This window comes from Ixodes scapularis, unplaced genomic scaffold, assembly GCF_016920785.2.
Source record: "Ixodes scapularis isolate PalLabHiFi unplaced genomic scaffold, ASM1692078v2 PGA_scaffold5__190_contigs__length_132052651, whole genome shotgun sequence".
NCBI classification, from domain to species: Eukaryota; Metazoa; Arthropoda; class Arachnida; order Ixodida; family Ixodidae; genus Ixodes; species Ixodes scapularis.
The window spans coordinates 100,473,306-100,494,389 of NW_024609880.1; the positions used below are offsets into that span (position 1 = coordinate 100,473,306).

The 21,084-nt window shown below is 45.2% G+C and overlaps 1 protein-coding gene and 1 non-coding gene across 2 annotated transcripts in view; one reads left to right on the plus strand and one right to left on the minus strand.

The window, feature by feature from the left end:
- Positions 1-559: 559 nt before the first annotated feature.
- The window catches only part of LOC8033628 (guanine nucleotide exchange factor DBS), a 177,543-nt gene continuing 157,018 nt past the window's right edge, over positions 560-21,084 (plus strand). The window contains exon 1 of the mRNA XM_029966034.4: positions 560-969. Coding sequence (XP_029821894.3) covers positions 576-969 — 394 coding nt within the window. The 5' untranslated portion in view covers positions 560-575. The remainder of the gene's footprint in view (positions 970-21,084) is intronic.
- On the minus strand, positions 15,783-15,864 carry Trnas-aga. Its single transcript has one exon. It is a non-coding gene; the product is annotated as a tRNA-Ser (tRNA).

The window sequence follows — 21,084 nt, forward strand, 5'->3', positions numbered from 1 at the left end:
AGAACAATACGTACAGCCAATCATCGCGTTCTGTATAAAAATAAATAAATAAATAATGTGGCGTATGACGAGGTTGAGGACACAACCCTCCGTGAAAATCCGATCGCCGCAGATAGCATTTTCGCGTGAAAACTTTATTTCTCTTCCATAAATCGCTGGCATCTCTCTGTTGATCGCGGTGATTGGCTATTCGCGTGCTCCGCGGGAAAGCGGACCCGTAGGCTTGGTTCGGATACTCGCTTTGTTCGGTGGTTCAGAGTCTACCACTCGTGTAAATACGGTAAACAAACATAAAATCCTATTTAATTATATTTACTTTAAATCATTCGAATTACGCTTCAGTACTGACTACTACTGCATGATGGATCTTTAATAACCGTTTTGTATCAGTCGTACAGTATTGTCCATTTAAATCTCCTCTATGGAGCTGACCTAAACAACGAGCGGTTTGCAGGCGGACTTTCTTCCGCTCGTATATATATATAACAGGTCCGTCGTATGAAAACCGTTAATTCTTCCTTCTTTCCCTTTTGTCTTTCTTTTCCCGCAGCAGTGCGGGGATGGCGTGATCGGTCATGGAGTCCCTGCGACTCCAGAGGCAGCGCTGGAAGTCCGCGCTGCCCCTGCTGTCGTCCCAGGGAGACGGGTCTCCGCTCGACTCGCTCGTCGAGAGCTTCCGCAAGAACGGCTCCGTCTTCCTGAGCAGCCTCAGCGTCTCCGAAGAGCCGCACCGGTGCCGAAGCGCCGCATCCCACCCGCCGCCCCACGGCTCGGCCGCCGCCGGCTCCGGTCTGTTCGGTTCCGCCACGGCCTCGCCGTCGCATCTCCACTACTATCACCACCACCAACACCACCAGCAACATCAGCAGCAGCAGCAGCTACTGCTGCTGCAGGGGCAGGCGTCACCAAATTCGTCGTCGTGCTTCGAGTCGTGCGACGGCGGGGACTTCGGATTCGACACCGACAACGGTCAGTGGAGACTCTTTATCACCCTGTTCGCAACTTTTAGCGATGGCGGTACTGTTGTGTGAGAACCGCGCTTTCTATACTTTCTTCACCCTTAAGCTGAGACTGTAGCCAAAGTTACAAGCGCGAGCTAGCCCGCGCTCCTGGCTTTGAGACGTGCATTTCTAGCGCGAGTGCTCATTCTGTGGAAGAACGCTTCGAAGCAGCCACCTCGAGCTATCGTGCGTGTGACTTTGGCTCCAGTATAGTTCCTGGATGATCGACCACAAACCAAATTTGACTTTCGTTTTTAGACAGCTTAAGGTCGGTCTGCCTTTGAGGTGCAGCGACACTGAACCTCTTCTGTAGATGGGAATACCACTGCTAGAATGGGGTCTTTGACGTGCATCACGCAGTAGTGATGCACAACCGCACGCCCGCACGATGCTCATCCAGATCGAAACGGGCATGGGGAGGGGGGGGGGGGGGGGGGGGGGGATTGAACTCAGGATCTTTGGGTTCTGCAACGCGAGCTTTCGCTCCACGTTCTCCGAGTTGCGGTGCACTAACACACTCGGCCACCAATCCCGTTTCTAAATGCTCGATTTCGCGGTAAAGATGCTTCATTTTACCTTCCCGATATGAAATTGTGATCTAAAACTCCAGTATCGCCCATATTTTAAACCAAAAAAAAAAAATAAAAAAAGAGAAGACACTATAGTTACTTACGCGTCACAGACCTCACCGGTTGTTAGGCATAGATCATCCGTATGACGGCCATTGTTATATGCACCACTGCGTCCAGGTAAAATGTCTAGCAGCTACGGCCCAGTCGGGACTCACTTTTCCCTTCTATCGCAAAGTCCGTCCATCAAGTTCTGTAGTGGGAATCGCTGGGTGACTTGCACTCATGTATGACACAAGTCCCTTTCGTAATGTTGAGAAAAAAACAAGTTGTGTGACATTTATAAATAAGCGATCCGCGAGTATGGGAACCGCGAGCAGACGGAATGGCTGATTTACGAAACAGCGCAGAGCTATACTGCGCTTGTGCAGTGCTGTTATGCTGCCCGTATAGACCCTTGCATCGCTTACCACCTGGGCAAAAAATGCTGAGTCACTGAGCTGTGGACGCATGCGCAGAGTCCGATATACCACACAGCAGAGGAACAGCGTATGCTCAGAAGGCGTTCCACAGCCCAGCAGACAAAGATGGCAGCGCACAGAAGCAGCACCTCCTAGGCAGCTTTCAGGCCTGCGCGTCACGTGGCATGACGTCACGTCCCGGAGGCCTGCACGGGCGCTGATTGGATGTGAGTGCCGCGTCAGCGTTCGCGTGAGACTATGATAGGAAACAAGTCCCACGCGAACGCTGACGCGGCACTCGCGTCTAATGAGCGCCCGTGCAGTCCTCCGGGACGTGACGTCATGTCACGTGACGCGCAGGCTTGTAAGCTGTCTAGGAGGTGCTGACAGAAGGCGATTTTTGCAAAGGCCTATGCGAACAGTGTACGAGCGCGGATAGACACACCTCCCAGATGACAAGGACAGGGATCTGGGTTTTAAATACGTCACCTACCAGAGGCCGGCGCGGGGTGCTGATTGGACGCTGACGCGGCACTCGTATCCAATCGCTGCCTCGCGCTGGCCTCCGGTAGGTGACGTAGGAACTTTATCCATATGACGAAGACTAAGCGAAGAAACGAACACGACAGGACGAAGCTGTACTCACAACTATTAGTGAAAAGAAAGACAGAAAAGAATGTAGCCAAAAAGATTACATCAACAAAAACCTACTCATCTACCAGGCACCACATTATCTTCGGAGCTTAAACACTTCAAACGACGCTATTCATATTAGCTCGCAAAAAGCAAACCTCTTTATCTAACGGAGCTACCGACGGCGCGCTGACGCATAGGTCTCCCAAACTGAAAATTAAAAGATGCTTCTGTAATACCTCTTTTTTTTACTTGTACATCAACTTTATCGCAATTATGCATACGCTCGCACTTCTTTCATTGTGTTGCCAAGTGCCCTCCGACAGCGGCCCCAGGCGAATATGAATGCACCCTAAACCACCTATCATTCAGATACCTGCCCGTCTGTGCAACATAAAACTTCTTACAAGGTGGGGGGAGTTCGTAAACAACGGACGAAACACAAGTCACGAACGGTTTACGGTGCGCCGTAACGCATTTGGCTCTTGGACGGCTGTCCCCATCACCAACCCTAGGCATCACCAACACTTAGCTGAATTTTGGAGGTGCCGAGAACACCACCGCGAGCACCTCCCTCTTACTTTTTTTCGGATTATGATAGACGCGTTGAACCTACGGAACAATGATTATGCGCTTTCCGACAATTTGTTTTTCGACCCTCTCCCCACCTTTAGCCTTTTTTTTTTTTTTTTTTTTTAAGGAATTTGCAATTTTTTTAGAAGGGTCACCGCAAACCCCGACGCCCTTAGTTTCCCCGCTTGCATGCCATGAGACTGTCGATTGATGTCGTGTGTGTACACGACTATACTTAAGAGCCGAAGAAAGACAAGCGACGGCAATGCCTCCCTTCACGACTCTTGAACGTGGAGATTGGCAGTTAGGAATGGGCTTCTTAGAACGGGGCCTCTAAGACCGACTGGCCCAACACTTGTTTTCACGTCGTCTTCGTCGTTTGAGTTGATTTCATCGTTTATAACTTTTACCAACTCGCCCAATTCGCTAGATTAGTACATGTATATTATAACCCCGCCTCAAGCTGTAGATAATTGCATTTATGCTTATGTCTGCGCCCAAATGAGTAAAGTACAAAATGGAGTCGCTGCATAAAAATATAAGTGGTCGCGTATGCTAATGTGTATCATACTTTTTTTTAGAGTTCATACTTCTGGCTCGAGCGGCGTTCACTCGACAATTTTTTTCCTTTTTAGTGAAGTCCGGTTGTTTGTTGTATCCCTACTGCATGGTGCACGTCAAAGACTCCAGGCTAGCGGTTGTGCTGCACCGGCTAAATTTCTCATCTACAGCTGAGACACCAGACTCCCACTAAGGCTGACTAACTTCCCGCTGTCTGAACACACATACAATACAATTTACTTGCCACATTAGGTTTTTTTTTTTTTTTGCAGCACTTTACATTCGTCACATTTGGCGCCTTTGTTTTACTGAGTTTACTGATCTACGATAGAGAGCCGAGCTCGAGTACCGGAGACGTTTCCACGCACTGGAGTGCAAGGGCAAATAAGGCATCCGAAGGCCCTTCGATGTTTTCAACTCGAAAGGTGCAAATTTAGTTGTACTTGTAATTCGAATTCTGTAAGTCTTAGTGTTCAATATTAGGTAGCACTTGTAACCACCCTGTTTTCCGGTTTCTAAGTCACAAGCAGATTAATCGTTAGTTGTTTATACAACGAAAGTTTCATCTGCCAGAACATGACGACATTGTTACCCACTATAGATCATAAATTTAGCCAGTGCAGTATAACCGCTAGCCCGGGGTCTTTAACGTGCATCACGCAGTAGTGATGCACGACCGCACGCCGGTACGATGCTCATCCAGATCGAAACGGGCAGGGGTGGTGTACGCTAGCCTCCCTTGTTATTGTTACGGAGACGGCGATGAACGGCTTCGTGAAACATGAAACGCGAATCCGTGCCGTTCTTGCTCGGACTAACGTCACTGGATCCTGAGAAAACAGCACAATTGCCTTCCCTGCCTGCTTGCCGGACACAAACAGATAGTAGCACACAGACGGCCAAACCTCGCCGGGTGATTTGCTGGTCGGTCTCAGTTTCCAGGGAAATCGCGATTTTGATCCATTCAATTCTTTGAAGCTTCGTAGGGCTCGTTCTAATCGAGTCGCGCCAAGTTCTCCATGGAGTTTCATTGTACTGAAAACGTTCCTTATCAGAATAGGCGTCTTTCGCACTGTGCATGCAACCAGCTTATCAATCATGCTCATCTTCGCAGATATCTTACAGTGGTATTGTTGCTCTTGCATATTTCAAGGCTGGTAAATTAGTTTTCAATGTCGTCGCATGCGGACGCCGCATGTGGTAACGGTGCGAGGATGTGCGCTTGCAACAAAGTAGGAAACTGCGCCAGTTGGTAATCATTAAAGATGGTTGATGAAAATCAGCTTTAAAAAAACGGGTACGACGAAGAGAGGAAGGAACACGACAGGACAGAGCTGAACTCGCAACTAAATTTATTATTTGAAACGATAAAAGAAAAAAATATACACCAGTCATATATCTTCATCACACACACATACACTTGTCATCCCGACTGCTCGTTCTCGGGCAAAACGTGACTTCACGTTCGTGAACACTATCCAGACACTTCATCGAAGATGCCAGAAACGTAAGATCTTTCTAGGACAACGCCGCAAATGGCTCGCTCGCAAACGTCCCTAGATAAGGCTATGCGAAGTAGCGACAAGTCCTCCTCCTGTCGTCTGCGCGGTCCGTCATGTCATAGCCTCTATAGACCCTTTCAGGCAACATTTCATGGGCGCCGCCATCTTGACGCCACGTGACCCTGCCGCCATAGCCGCCCTTCAGTTTCTCGCCGTTCCTCCGCGTTGTGTGCTGCGCCGGCCACTACCGGAGCTTTGTTTTCGCGTTCTTTTACGTTCCGCGTTGAAATCGTATGTTTTCTTTAGGTGTTTTCGATATTTCGGGCTTTCATTTAATCATTTGATATCTATATCTCAACATAGCTATTGTATTTTCTTATTTACGAAATGGAATCGGACAGCGAATGGACCGACGATACAAGATTATGGCTTCAGAGACCATGTAAGTTCATCCCATTGTAACGTTTTTCTCGCTAATAAAGGGCAGTCAACACCATTGCGACATATGCTAATTTCAACCGACGCACTAAGGCTATCACAGTCGCGCTCCTCGCTGCATCTGCGCGCTCGTTTCCGTAAAACCGACCCGCATGTAAGCGATTTAGCGTGCGACGAGACGAGCGACGGCGACAACGACGAGAGTCAGCGACGAAGATTTCTCACTGTCGCCTGTTGCATCGCTCGGATTTTTGGGTTACTCTTCTAGAAAACGTCGCTCACCGTCTTGGTCGCTTGCTCCCGTCGCTTCCGTGCGGTTTGCCTCGTCGCCCGACTGCAAGAGCGACAGGGAAGCGGGTCAGCGTCGCTTGTCTCGTTGCTTGTCGAATCGCTTGCACGCGGTTTATACTTAATATCGAGACGCCAATGGTTCAGTGGTGTGTGCATGGAAATTAATTGAGTATAAACCGCATGTAAGCTATTTGGCGAGCGACCAGATAAGCGACGGCGACCCGCTTCGCTGTCGCTCAGTCAGTCGCGCGACGAGGCAAACCGCATGGAAGCGACGGAGCAAGCCACCAAGACGGTGAGCGACGTTTTCTAGAAATTCCAAAACCGAGCGATGCGACGGGCGACAGTGAGAAATCTCCGGCGGGTCGGCTTTACGGAAACGAGCTCGCTCATGCAGCGAGAAGCACGACTGTGATAGCCTTACTGCGTCAGTTGCAATTTACATATGTTGCAATAGTGTTGACTGCCCTTTATTAGTGACAAAAACGTAAGAATGGGATGAACCTACACGGTCATTGAAGCCTAATAATCTTGTATCGTCGACCCATTCGGTGTCCGATTCCATTCCATGAATAAGAACATGCAAGAGCTATGTCGAAATATAAATATCAAATGATTAAATGAAAGCCCTAAATATCGAAAAGACCTCAAGAAAAACCAAGATTTTAACGCGGAACGTAAAAGAACACGAAAACGAAGCTCCGGTAGTGGCCTGTGCAGCACACAACGCGGAGCAACAGCGAGTAACTGAAGGTCGGCTATGGCGGCCCGAAAGCGCGCGAAGGGCGCGCCGACTGGTGGCAGCTCGAGTAACTGACTCGCTGAAAGCGTCTATACTCACAAAGCCTGGCAGTTCACCGACGGAGCCATAGAGTGCCCGGTCGCAGATTTGGAGCGCGTGGATTCTGTAACACAGAGCATCAAAGAGCCATTTCTCAGGGAACCTAGACAACAGCGCAAAGCTTTTGCAGCGGCGAGGACCCGAAACACACTTTTCGCTCGGGAGAAGTGTGTTTCGGCGTCTCGCCGCAGTGGGGCGCCAAACACCTGGCTCTCCTCTCATCCGTTGTATGCCGCTCCACCTTTTCCATTTCAGCGGCCGCTTCTCGTGGCCGTCTTGCAGGCTTTGTCAGTATACACCATGGCTATGCTCGAAGTCTTCCGAGTTACTCCGGCGGGGACATCACGTGACGATTTCAGACAAAACAACGCTGGACGCGGGTAGGTTTTCGAACGCCAACCGCTACTTGAGGGTGAGGGCGAGTCAAATCCGCCATATTCTTCCTAAGCAAAAGCGGAACGCGGACAGGGACCAATGAGAGTGCGCGTCGGCACATTAATCGCTGTCGCTCCTTAGCATAGCGCTTATCGAGGTACATTAGCTCGCACCGCGGGCCTCCATTTATTAAATGTAAAAAGCCTCGATAACTTCTCTCGTGACTTTCTCCATGTGCTCTCTCAAGACCCTCACATTAGTGAGTTTGTGCCAGGCGGCCTTCTAGCCCACCGGCTCCGCCCGCCGCTTCACACGTCATAAACCGACAGCGAGTGGCATTGCGTGTGCGGTCGGCGCGGCGAAACTGCGTCGAAAAATCCAGCATATGTGTATTATAATCGAAATAAATTGGCGACTATAATAAAGTGCATTCTGTCGTTTCGCAACTGAGAGTAACTCTCAATATTTTCGTCAACGAAACGAATCAGAGATTTAACCCTGTGGTAAATTTCCGCAGTTAAGGTGTCATTAAATAAGAAGAAATGCATGAAGCCCCAAAGGCCGCGCCGTGGTACAAAGCGCACCAGCTTAAAGTCGTCAAGACAGAAGAAAAAAAACGACGACTTCTAAAGGGAGCCAATTATAATTACAAATTACTCGGTAATATATTAAATGACAATATTTCAATTGCTCTAGTTCAATAACCATCCTCGTGTGAGTTGACTGCGGTATGTAGCGGAGCCAATTATAATTACAAATTACTCGGTAATATATTAGATGACATAATTTCAATTGCTCTAGTTCAATAACCATCCTTGTGTGAGTTGACTGCGGTATGTAGCGGAGCCAATTATAATTACAAATTACTCGGTAATATATTAGATGACAATATTTCAATTGCTCTATAAATAACCATCCTTGTGTGAGTTGACTGCGGTATGTAGCGGAGCCAATTATAATTACAAATTACTCGGTAATATATTAGATGACAATATTTCAATTGCTCTAGTTCAATAACCATCCTTGTGTGAGTTGACTGCGGTATGTAGCGGAGCCAATTATAATTACAAATTACTCGGTAATATATTAGATGACAATATTTCAATTGCTCTATAAATAACCATCCTTGTGTGAGTTGACTGCGGTATGTAGCGGAGTCAATTATAATTACAAATTACTCGGTAATATATTAGATGACAATATTTCAATTGCTCTAGTTCAATAACCATCCTTGTGTGAGTTGACTGCGGTATGTAGCGTAGTTAAAAAAAAATAAGCTCAGTTGTCAAATTTTCAACAGATGTCGCCAATCGTAACGCAGATAAAAAAAAATGGCAAAGCATTTTTTTTTTCTTTTTTTACATACACTATTTTTTATGCCGGGCGCGTGTACTGTTCCGATTTGCAGCACTCTTCTGTGTGTTCTTTCTGAGTTCATGGGCTGAGATATTTCGTGAAGCGATAGCAGCTGGGACTGAGACCGTAACGTAAACATTTGCGTACGTTAAAAAAATCTATGTTATATGCGTTCTCTTCAATAATAAGCTAATAACGAATAAAATTTAAGGTACTATAAAATCCGCTTGTATCAGTCTCCTCTCCAACGAGGTGATTAATCATTCCGGTGTACAGAATAATTAAAAAAAAAGTAATCATCTTTCAAGCGCTCACAGAAACAAAAGCGCAACTAGCGCATATTAAATTTGATCGATCACATATGAAATGTCTTTCGCACAACTCCCCACAAAATATGTCGATACACAAATAAGCTCTTCTTTTAACATTTTAATTGTATCAATTCACGAACTGAGGGTAACTTTAATATTGTCGCACGAAGGAATAATCGTCTAAAATTAATTGATGTCGCGGTACCGCGGACGACATCTAATTTTTATGTTTTGTTCTCCTTCCTCGGTTCGCGTGAACGAAGCCAGGACGTCGCCTCCTCTAGAGAGCGGCCTCCTAAGACCCGCATTCCACTCATTTTCCCCGGAAACCCGGGCGCCTCTCTGGCGCTGTCGTCGTCTTAAAAAGGCGTCGTCGACGACGACAGTCGTCGACGACGACAGTCGTCATTCCCCCGTCTCCGTGTCGCCCTTCGTGACTCCCCATCCCCCCCCCCCTCCCTTCCCCCTCCCTCCTTGCTTCCAAGATACCCAAAAGCCTGTTCCATTGATTGCTCGTGTGTCGCTGGAGCCTCGAGCGGAGGCGTGGACCCGGGTCCATTTCGACCGATTTCTGGCAACCTTGTTTGCCCGGATTTCCCGCCACTTCCCTTCACGTCCCTTTAACCCTTTCCTCTGTTCTCTTCTTTTTCTCTTTTTTTTCCCCCGTGGTCTGTGTTCCCTAAACGTCTCTTTTCTTCTGTAAGTGCGCCGTACCTCCCTGTTCGAAAAAAAAAAAAAAACGAAAACGGGGGCTCTTCCCAAGAGCTCGCGTTCTTGTCCTTTTTTTCGATCGGCACGGATGTGGTTTACGTTGCCTCTATTGATCATTGATTATATCTTTTATTGTTGTTTGGCGTCACCCTAATTACCGTCTGACTTTCGCCGTCGTCGCCTCTACCGATTCGCTCCTCTTGTCCGAACGTTACGCTTCTGTTAACGCCGTGAGCTGCAGTATCGCTACCCGGTCAGATCGACGCACACGCTCGATGGCGCGTGAACGTAGCTAACACGCTGCGGCGCGTTAACAATGTCCGCGCGAGAACGAGAAAAAAAATGAAAAAAAAAGGTACACAAACACAAGATGATGAAACGAGGTCACCCCCTCCCCCTGCCCCCACCAAAGAAATAAATAAATAGCTAGAATATGTCCGAGTTTTATAACGACGGTTCGGGAGCCATGAAACGTAGGAACCTCTGTACCTCGTAAGGTTGTGACGAAGGTCTGTTGTATGTGAAAACCTTCGTGAAGTACTTAGCGATATACCCTTTTCAAAAGTGCGCACCGTTGCCTGTCCGCCTGTGCTTGGACACGTACTACTCGATCTGAGCAAATATTGGACACGAGGGCCACGTCAGCGTTCGGCGTGAACTCGGGGAGCTCTTATCGAGAAACGAGTGTGACGTCAGCATTGGGCAAGGACTCGGATCCAATCACATTCTTGTTACCCAAGAAATGGCGACCGCGAATGATGTGGACTTTTGAAAAAGGTCTATCGTGGATTTCAAGCGGAATAGCGAGATTAAAAGTGCGCCGAATAATGACGAGGAAATTCGAGTGCCATGCGAACGCGTACGTTTATTTGCGGGCGCCTTACTCGCAGACGTGAATTCTTCTGCTTATCCTAATGACCATCGGAATAATGTGGACTTTGAACCGATGGAAGAAACGGTCCAGCTGGGACACTATATCGTCCGCTTCGTGCCCCTAATAACCTCCGCGTTTTTCGCTTACAGATGTCGTTCTTTGGACTTAGTTTGATGGGTTTCGTTTCTCTACATGGATTTTGTTATGCAGACTTCATTATTTTGGCTTGGTTTAATGCGTCTTGTTATAAAGACTTCATTATGTTGGCTTAGCTATACGCATCTTAATATGGATTTATTTACATTGATTTTCTTATTTTTTATGGTTTTCATTATTTGGGTTCCGTTATATGAATTTCGTTCTACGAATTTTATTGTACGGTGTTCGTTATATTGCTTTCGTTATGAGTTTCTCCTCGTACTTATCAAATACGGACTTCGTTCCATGAATTTCGTTATATGGGCTTTGTTATATGACTTTTGTAATATGCGTTTCGTTATATGGGCTTCGCTGAGTTCGTTATGTGGGCTACGTTGTGTGGGTTTCGTTATATAGGCTCCGTACATGGGTTTCTTATGTGGATTTGGTTATATGGGCTTTGTTATTTGGATTTCGTTATATGAATTCTGTTATGTGGATTTTGTTATATAAAATTTGTTTTACGAGTTTCCTTACATTAGTTTTTCCTCGTACCCACCGAATGATGCCGTGGTCTCATGGGCCGCTTAGACAAAGGCGTTCACCCACGTCTTCCCCCCTGGACCCCCCATGCTTTGCTACTGAACATGTCCTGAGCGTGAAAGTGCGTTAAACTATAATAGAAAAGAAAATCAAATAGACCGAGGCCAGCAATAAAAAGAAAACGTTTGAACAAAATCGTCATTTACATTTTTGCATTCGGAAACTGCTGGTTTCCGTCAAAGAAGAGTCGTTCAAAGAAGAAAACGTATATCTTTAGAAACAACGCCAGTAAATTAAGAAGTATGAAAGTAAGAAAGTCAAACGAATGCAACTTTTCTCTCTGTCGTCGCCGTTGATCCGACCTCATTTGCATGTGCGCCGACAAACTCACTGCGACTGAATCGGTAAAAGTCGACTCTCAGTTCTGAGTATAAGCTTTTTTTTAATATAGTTCTTTATTTTTATATGGTATCTGTATAAAAAATGTAAGACATAAAACAACGAGACGAACAGTGTATGTAAATCACATTCCTTTCTTTCCTACTCCCAGCGGTATTGGTATGCGGTTTTATTTTTTGTGCGTGCGTGTGTTTTCTCCTTCCAGTTTTTTTTTTTTCCGTCGGCAGCCTACACGTCGAAGACAGGGCCCGTACGTCGTCGCTTGTTTCGCGGGGATTGGACTTTAGCCGTCTTGTTTCACGTGCGCGGAATGCGTTATGCGATTGAGATGCGAACGCAATCGGCGTGAAGGAACCGGGAAACGAGCTGGCTGCATCTCACTCTATTCATCCGTGACTCCCGTCTTCGATTTATTTGCATATTTGTTGTTGTTTTTCTGGCTCGGGGAAGGTTGGTAGAATACGTGGCACGGACATCGCGTCTGCTTGTTCATAGTTGGGAAACAAAACGCATCTCAGAGTTTCGAGTGATGTCATTTGATTCCATACGTGTTAGAACGCGGAACACCGGCGTCCAGCGTTTGGTTCTACTCACGTATTCGAACGCGTTTAGAGTCCAACGACAATGAGCGTCCGCGAAGCGCTTCAACGCAGAAGGAGCGTCTGCGAAGCGTTTTTTTAGACGCTTCGCGATAGCCTCGATATATTCGCGCGCGAAATAAGATTAACTTCGGCTCACCATCGCTCGGCATCACTGGGCGTGTGCGGGTAATCGAATAGAACGTTATTTGCCGCTGAGTAAGAACGCCGAAAAAAAACAAAAGTAGGACCGTGGCGCGAACGTCAAAGTAAATTCGTACCTGGGTATCAACGCCACGAAGTTTAGAAGAGTGCGTGGTGTTAATATTAACGTTGCTTCGGAGTATAAACAGCCCTTTAGCTTCGTGCTTCAAAAGGGGATATTGGCGCAAAATCGATTGGAGCTTACACTTAGGCGAACTCCGATTTTATTTCTCCGTCCGTTCCACTGCCCTGGTGTGCGTGCGGCTTTCTGCTCGCGAGCGAGCTTCACATGCTCTGCAGCGCAAAACGAGCAATAATTTCCTTCAATGACATAATCTACGGCGCCAGATAGGGTTGCCCAACTTTACGAATAAATATGGACCCGATACGTTCGGATTCGAAATTCGCTTTATATAAAATTTGAGCTTCTTTTTATTATTATTAATATTATTATTATTATTATTATTATTATTTAGATGCTTTTATTGCTGCACTGAAATTTGAGGACGTGCGTACACTTGTAATAAGCCCAGATTCGAGATTGTAGTCAGGTAGCTTAACGGTTGGCATATTTTGTAGCTTGAATTTATTTCCACGGTGAATACAATCGCTCATTCGAGTAATTTAAAAAAAAAAAAAAAAAAAAGCCTTCTTTTATACGCAGGTAACAAGCCTTTGGTTTCCATCGTAAATTCAACGGAACATTCAAAATGCATGTCTCCCTTTTCTTTCACTTAAGTTTTATTTTAGTTTTGAGTGTATGTACGTCTGTTGAAAAGACTTGATCACGCAAAGAAATAAAGCGTCATCGTTTAGTTTCTAAATACCATTTTAGCAATTGGATCCGTGCATCGAAAAGATTACGGCGTAGACACTTATTCACAAATTTCTGCAAGCACAGTTGTCTTGTTAATAAATGGGTTCTCTTTTAAACTGACTTTGAAGTGAGTTCTCTGTCACACTTGACTTTGAAAAGTTGGGCTGCATTATTGACCGAGTTCAAAAAAGAAGAGTGTTTGGAGATTTATGTTTGTCCTTTGTCCCTCTTGTTCCCCTTCTCCAGGGATTACTTTCGTCATTCTTGTCCAGCTCGCTTGCACCTTTGCATTTAATTGCATTATAATAGTAAGAACCTATCGTTACTTTTGAACCGAAAAAAAAAAAAAAAAGAAAAGAAGGTTGGACTGTTAAGAAAGAAAAAAAAAGAATCGAAGAGTGTCGAGTGGTTGTTTTAGAAAGTCTTGATTCCAGCAACTTACACCGGCAAAAAAAAAGAGGGGGGGAAACATTTAAACGCTTTTTTTTTTTTTTTTTTTCTGCGCGCCACGAACGTTGGCAAATATTTGCTCGTGCGCGTTCGCTTCGGGACGGGTGGTGACAAACGTATTTGTTTTCAGTGCGGAAACGAGGCGCGGATTATAAAAATTAATGAAATGATAATGATTACCCCCTGTCGGCGCCCCTTAATACAAAAAAAAAAGAAGAAAAACGAAAGGAAAACAAACAGAACGTAGCAAGCAAGAGCGTTTGGATCCCTCCCCGAACTGTCACGCTGGGACAGTTCGGTAACTAGGTTTTCCCGCACGCAGACTTTGTGTGCGGCGAAGCAACCTCTGCAGGGGCCGACGGAGATTTCGGGATTATACTTTCTTTGCACTCCGCTTCTCGTTTTCTATACTCTCGTTGGTTCCAGTTGCCAGTCGTGTTTTGTTTTTTTAGGATTTTAATTTTGTGTAGAACATTCCGATTATGCCCCGCTGAAAATTACCTTTTGCAAACCTTTTTGTGATGCTTCGACTTTTTTTTTTTCCTATTGAAGCAGGGTTGTTTGAGAAATTATAAGCCTGAGAAAAATGACTTGGGAATGAAACGGAAAAAGCAATATGTTTTTTTTTTTTTTTGTCCGCGCGTTCTGGGATGGTTCGCGTTAGTAGCGTATGTAAATGCCCTAGGGTTATGTGCTTGTGCGGTGCGCTTGAGTATGCAATGATCCAAACTTTTGTTTCTTTATTCGTGTTCTTTTTCTTTTTTTATGAGACCTGTTCAAAAACTGATATTACTCTAGGTGTCGCAATATGTTACCGCTTGACTGTGTATAGTATGTTTTTTTATGAATAAGTATTACTTTGAGTAAGGAATATAATCCATACCGATCGTTAGGAAAGAGACATTCATTTTAGATACACGCGTTACGCCACGACGTGTGCCAACACGGCACGTAGGAATGACCTGGTCGCTTATGCACTCGAAACGTCGTATATTACCTCAATTGCAGTGTAATGCATTTTACTGCTTTTTTTCTCTCAATTACCATATTGCTACTCGATTTAAGATTTGATATATCGCGGAACGTAGTCATAAGTTAAGTTGAGCACAGAATCACATATGCATATATGCTTTCGCTCTCACTAGCACTTTTTAAGTGGTGCAGACAATGTGTTAAAGATACACTAGATCACTTTTAATAAAAACTGAGTTAAGAAGGTCTAATTTCCTCTCTAGATTTGGTTATCGAACTGAAATTGGGCAACATTTAGCGTGCACTCTTAGTAAAATCTAGTAAAAAGTTAGTAGCTGCAGTAGTTACTATCTTTTTTCTAACCGTTACTACTTTTTTACTATCTATTGCCTACCTCAAGCGCGCGACAGGTAGGAACTGCAGCTGCTATCCAGGGAAGCGAGAACATGGCTGCTGTAGGGAACCAATGGGAAAGCTGTTTTATAGACTCTTGCAAATGATTACTGTCTGTGCCGTTAGTTCTTAGTAAGATATATATTCCTTGGGATGTTTCGCAACAATCTTGAAGAACAATATTAGTGCTAAAGCAGCACCACATTTGTAACATCGTCATTGATCAACTAGCTTCTTTTAAATGTTCAGTATAAAAGACGCATAGGTAGCGATTGGGGGCAGCGATTTGGGTTGGTGTGTCGTCCCGTGTCTGTTGTGTGTCTGTTCTGTGTACTAATGCCTTGTCGGTGTAAAATGTATAATACGTGTGCAAATGTGCATGTAAACAGCGCGTAAATAGAATCTAATCCCCGCGTTAATATGTTTTCTTGCCAATTTTAAATTTGATGTTGACTAACGCCAGCGGAGTTCGAGAGTCTGAGAGCGACGTTTGGCACCACGCATCGTTAATAACTCCTTCGCTATTACAGTGTGCATCGACGAGAGAGGAAACTTCTCACCTTTTAGGGGCGAAGCTCCTTAGGGTCTAACATTGTTTGCCCGGCGTCCGTGCTCACATCGATCTTGCAGATGCTCGTGCTCGTGCTCGTGCTCGTGCTCGTGCTCGTGCTCGTGCTCGTGCTCGTGCTCGTGCTCGTGCTCGTGCTCGTGCTCGTGCTCGTGCTCGTGCTCGTGAGCTCACGTGCTCGTGTAGGGCAAAAAAAAATTAAAAAAAAAGAAAAAAATGTTTGCGCAGTCGACAGGATTCGAACCTGTGCGGGGAGACCCCAATGGATTTCTAGTCCATCGCCTTAACCACTCGGCCACGACTGCGGGACGAGTACGGGGCTCTGAGATGTGGTAGTAACCCAAGAGCTGGGGATGTCATGGATGAAACGTTGCATGTAGCCGCTCAACGTCTATACAGGAGAGGGCGCTGTTGTCAAATGCGTATATAATCGCGTTAAAGTTTGCATGCATTGGCTCAATGTTTATAGACGAAAGGGCGCTGCGGTCAAATGCTCAAATGCATATATAACCACGTTACATACCACACATTCTCTTTCTGACATGGGTGAAAACGAACGAAAGGCTCGGCATGCTGCGGCTCAGCGTCTACGCAGACAAGCACCACCAGAGCTTCGCCCCAATCAACATCATTCACCACGTGGAAATGGGGTGAATTTTTTTTATTTTTTTTTATTTTTTTTTTGCCAGGAGAAAGGTTTTTTTTTTTTTCTCAAGGAAAAACAGGTACTGCTTAGAGGTTTTAGCGATTACTTAATCTTGTGAGAGTTAGTGCCAGTTACTAGCTAGACGCAGTGAAAGATACTAGGTTCTGTTGATGAGGTTAGTAATCGTTACTTGTTTCTTGAGCTAGCAACGTTGCTAACTTGACCGTTTCTAACTGCAGTTACTAAGAACATAGTAAATGATGTGACACGCAATTACTAACTTTTAGTTAGTAAGTACTACGAACTTTTTTCTAAGAATGTAAACCACGTTTATTTTGTAAAAAAAGAAAAAAATGGCATAGATTGCCGCAGGGTAGGCGGCGAACCACATTGCCACAAGTTCTCTGTCAAAGGCGTCGTGACCTGTTCATCAAAATTGTCGAGCCAGCTGAAAGATGAGCGAGGGTCACCTGAGACAGTCGATGACGGCACTTTTGCTGGGTTTTCTCCTTCCCTTCTTTCTCACCAGTGCCTGATTGAGACATCAGACCCTCGGGGAGGGTGCGTAAAAAAGAAAAATTGTGAGGTTAAAGGAAACATGCAAAAATGAGAATTTCAAACGGGGTCATAAATGTCTTAGAGGTTTCATTGCCCCTGAAAGCGCCGAACGTTAACTGAAACGGAATACAAACTTCATCTTAACAAGGTTAATTGCTACCGCTTTGAAAATCGTGGGGCGGAGCCAAAACACGCTTCAGGGGTCTGAAACACGCAGCCCGCGACTCTCTGGGACCGGGCCCGCAAGTATCTTGTGGCTGCGAGCACCCTTTCCTATGCCTCGAGCGCTGCATGCGCCATTATAATGACCTCTTCTGGTTCGTTCATTTTCACTAAAAACGTAGCTCTGCGCTCCTGTGACATTTTAACCTATTTTAGAATATGTTTGCTTTTAGATCGATGCTTGTATTGTCTTACATACCGTGAAGACGCGAGTATTTTCTTATAATTCTGCTGTAAGAATCGCCAGAAAAGCAGAAACTACCGTATGGAAAGACTTTTTTTCGAGACACATTACATTCGGAGAATTCCCGGGTGAATTGGGCGACAGAGTCACGATTCTCTGCTTGGTTTCTGGTTTTATTGAAAAATTCGAGCGCGTTGGCGCGATGGTGATATTTTAAATCTTGTAATCACATATATACTTGGTTTCACCTTACGTCCACACGCAGCGGACGCTACGAGCTGATGAAATTATTCAGACAGCGTCAAAAGCGAATCATCGTGGAGTTCTTCACGTTTCTTTACGTGCCCTATGATCGCTGAACTAATCGTAAACAGGAAAGGCAGAGTGACTTCCGCTTTTGGCGCTGCTTGTTCGGTCTATTTGCTGGTAGCGTCGTCTGCCTCTGGACTTCGACTAAAACGAAGTATACCTCGAACCCAAACGAGTTGTATGAAGAAATGAAAGCTAAAGATGGCATCGGCAAAGCGCCTATTTTACAAAAACCAAATAGCACCAGATTTGTTCTTTTGGAAATTTCTGGGTGTCGCTGAAAGAATCCGCTGCTTTGCAAAGTAGAACACCATTATTGCTGTTCTCTTTTTTTTCTGTTTTAAAATTTATTATCCCCTCCCCCTTCCCTCTACCCTGCGCATGTTGGCCCTCGACATTTCTGGGGTGGGCTATCTGGCTGTCACACTAAAACGAGTTTGAGACCCCTGCAGATGGATGGACCGACGAACAGCGCAGAGGCCGGGTTAGCTTTTATTATTTCCCTAGTTTTCATCGAGTCTGAAAACATTTGTTCGAAGATGGATCACGTGTATAGCAAAAACTGCAAGGTTTCGTTACAACGTTTCATTGTAACTGACAATGAATTGTGTCTATAACGAAGTGTAACACCGAACTTATCTAAATAAAAATGACCGAAGCAAAAGAAAAAAAGATCGTAACAAAATAACACAGATTACCCGACACGTGACACCAACGGCAATCACGTACCAGTTGTCGGCTGAAAGTTTCGTCGTCCGTTTCTGGCCCGCTCATTCTTCTTCGTTTTGGGAAAATGTTCATTGAATGTAATATAAGTCGGAAAACCGATGACGACACTTGTGCCGACATAGCAGCCCACTCGGTCAAAGCTCTGCGTACGGGTACCACACTGCCCTGTCTCTTTGAAGCTCCCGGCACAAGGCAGACTTCCAATCAATCATTGTCTTCCCAGTATCATTTCAAGACCCGTGGTTTCCTCGCTATCCCACATCCGTTACACCCTCCTTTTTTTTTTTCCTTTTTTGAATATGGTTAATTTTAACTCCCCGAACTTCTTTTGTCTTGAGTCCCGCATTTTCCCCCCTTTTTTTTTTTTAAATTTCGTATACAATGTTGTTTAGTTTCTTCTGTCTTTTTTTTTTTTTTCTTTTTCGTGACTCCGCAAAATCTGGTACCGCCCCGAAACCTTTTTATATTTATTTTTTTTCTCGTCATTCCCCTTTTTCTTTCGCTCATCTTTTGTCGGTTAATGTTATTGTTCATCATTCTTTTCTAGCCGCTGTTCTGGGTCGGCACCATTCTTGCGCTTTATACGTCGTTTCTTTACCTTTTTTTTATTACTTCTTATTTTCTTCTCTTGTTTATCGGAAGGAACTCCTCGTTATCGCGGCAGTTCAGTTCTCTTCCTTTGGGCACCCTCGAGCTATTCTGGGAACCGAATTAGGAAGTCAGCGGCGAAAGGCGCAAGGAAAAGAGGGAGGCAAGAAGAAAAAAAAAAACAATACAAAGAAATCATGCATTCGGTGCACACACTCCGATACTTTATCTCCCTTTCTCTCTCTCTCTTTCTCTCTTTCTTCGCCTCAAAGGAGTAGAGGGTAACGCCCTTCTCTACCATTAAAATAAAAAAAAGAAATAAACAATACAAGCGATGAAAGCAATGGAAGGAGCAGCGCCGGCAGCCTACACTTGTCTTAGGCCTACATGCTTCATTCATGCAAGGAGGCAGACGGATCCACCCTTTTTTTCTTCCCTCCCTTTCCCTTGAGGATGTAGGGAAGCGCTTATGACCCTTTTATGGGTCTGGGATACGTTTATATGTCTATACGCTCTGCGGCGGTAGATTAATCGCACTTTCATTCCCGCCGCCCCTTTTCACCACACCACTCTTCTTCATCCCGCATTTCTTTCCCGGTTTAGCCGCAGTTTTCTTTCTTGTTCCCCTTTCTGGACGGGTTCTTCCTAAATGCCACGAGCTAATGCGACTCTTCCATATTTTTTATTTACTTATTTATTTATTTATTATTTTTTTTCTGAAGGGGCTTTTGGCGCGTCCGCGCCTAGAATGACCCAAATACGAAGCATGACGGAGATCTTTACGTCATCGGGGCATTTCCACCCTCGGAGTCCCAGAGTTCACTCGGTTTAGCTCACATATTCATATAGGCTCCAGTTAAATGAACGTTCCACATATTTTTTCTGGACCAGGTCGAAATTTTGTGTTCCGGGGATTATATGTATTGCGTGTATTATACGGTTCTCCTCGCTTATTTGTTTTTTTTTTTTTTTTTTATCTGGAACACGGAGTCGCTACGTGGTTATTCATTCTACTTGCATGCCGTTCCACTTACCTTGATTCACTTAAACGCCAATCTGCTTCAATTCTAGCCTCCAAGAGGTTCCATTTTTTTTTTTTTTTTTACATTTATCGTTTACAATAACCAAGTATCTGAAACACTGCTCTGTATAATCTACGAAGTATTTACAAAAATGTAAAACGCTAATTCGTATATAAACTACAAAGTGTGTGGAACACCGTTCCTCCTGGTTACGCGGAAATTTTCTTCAAAAAAGTTTCGGTTATAACCGGAACATAAGTGGAACGAGATTAAGGGCCGGTTGCACCAACGCCGCTTAGCGCAAAGCGGAGCTTAGCCGGGAGCCTAAGCTAAGTTTTGGTTTCGTTCGTTTGTACCAAAATCGCTTATCGCTAAACCTAGCACTAAACTACGTTTATCGTAAGCGCTCAACATTGGGCGCTTTGCTTTTCGTTGTTTCTTAATCCTGGATTTCAAACATGGCGGCTGGTTTGTGGCGGTCGACCATGGAGAATAGAAGGGTAGGAGAGGGCATGACGTCAGCCGCGTAGCCTCCACAAGCCATGCTCCCTTGACGCCTCGCCTCTTTCTCATTTTCCTCCTTGCTCTCACCACATCACGTGACCGTAGCTAGCCTTCGTCTAGCCTTCGATCTGATAAAACCTACCGGACGGAGCGCGCGCAAGCCTGCAAGGAACCCTCTTGCAATCAACCATCCATCTCGCACGTGACATGTCACGCGCACCTATCGCCAGACAGATCTGCGGTCACGCTGGGCACAAAATCATTCAAACTTTTTATGACTAGGCTTCACCAATATTGCAACGTACCCCCTCCTAGTACTTCTAACCTCCTTGCGGTCGACGCGGTGGACAAAATTGGTTGTACAAAGTGTTTTAGGCTACAACAGCGTGAGAGTCTCGACAGAATGACCTTCGATTGTGACAAGGATGCAAAATATTGTCGCGTGAAGTGTTTATCGACCCCTGTTTTCAAGTTGGCTCTCCACTCTCAGAACGTGTTAGCCCTAACCGAGATACGTACGGAGCTGTGGGCCTCACGTCTGTCTTCCCGTTGGTTATTCTGTCAACGAGCCTATTCGTATGTACTTACTCTACTGATTTTCGCATAACTGTAACGTATTTTTGTTTAGCACTTTGTTTATTTCTACTTGCAACGCATATCCTTCAATCCGATCAGCGCGTTGAATAGTGGCAGTACATGATCTCGGCGATCAGCTGATTGTTGACACTTCTGTCGTTTGCATCAGATTGCGGCGCTCTTAAAG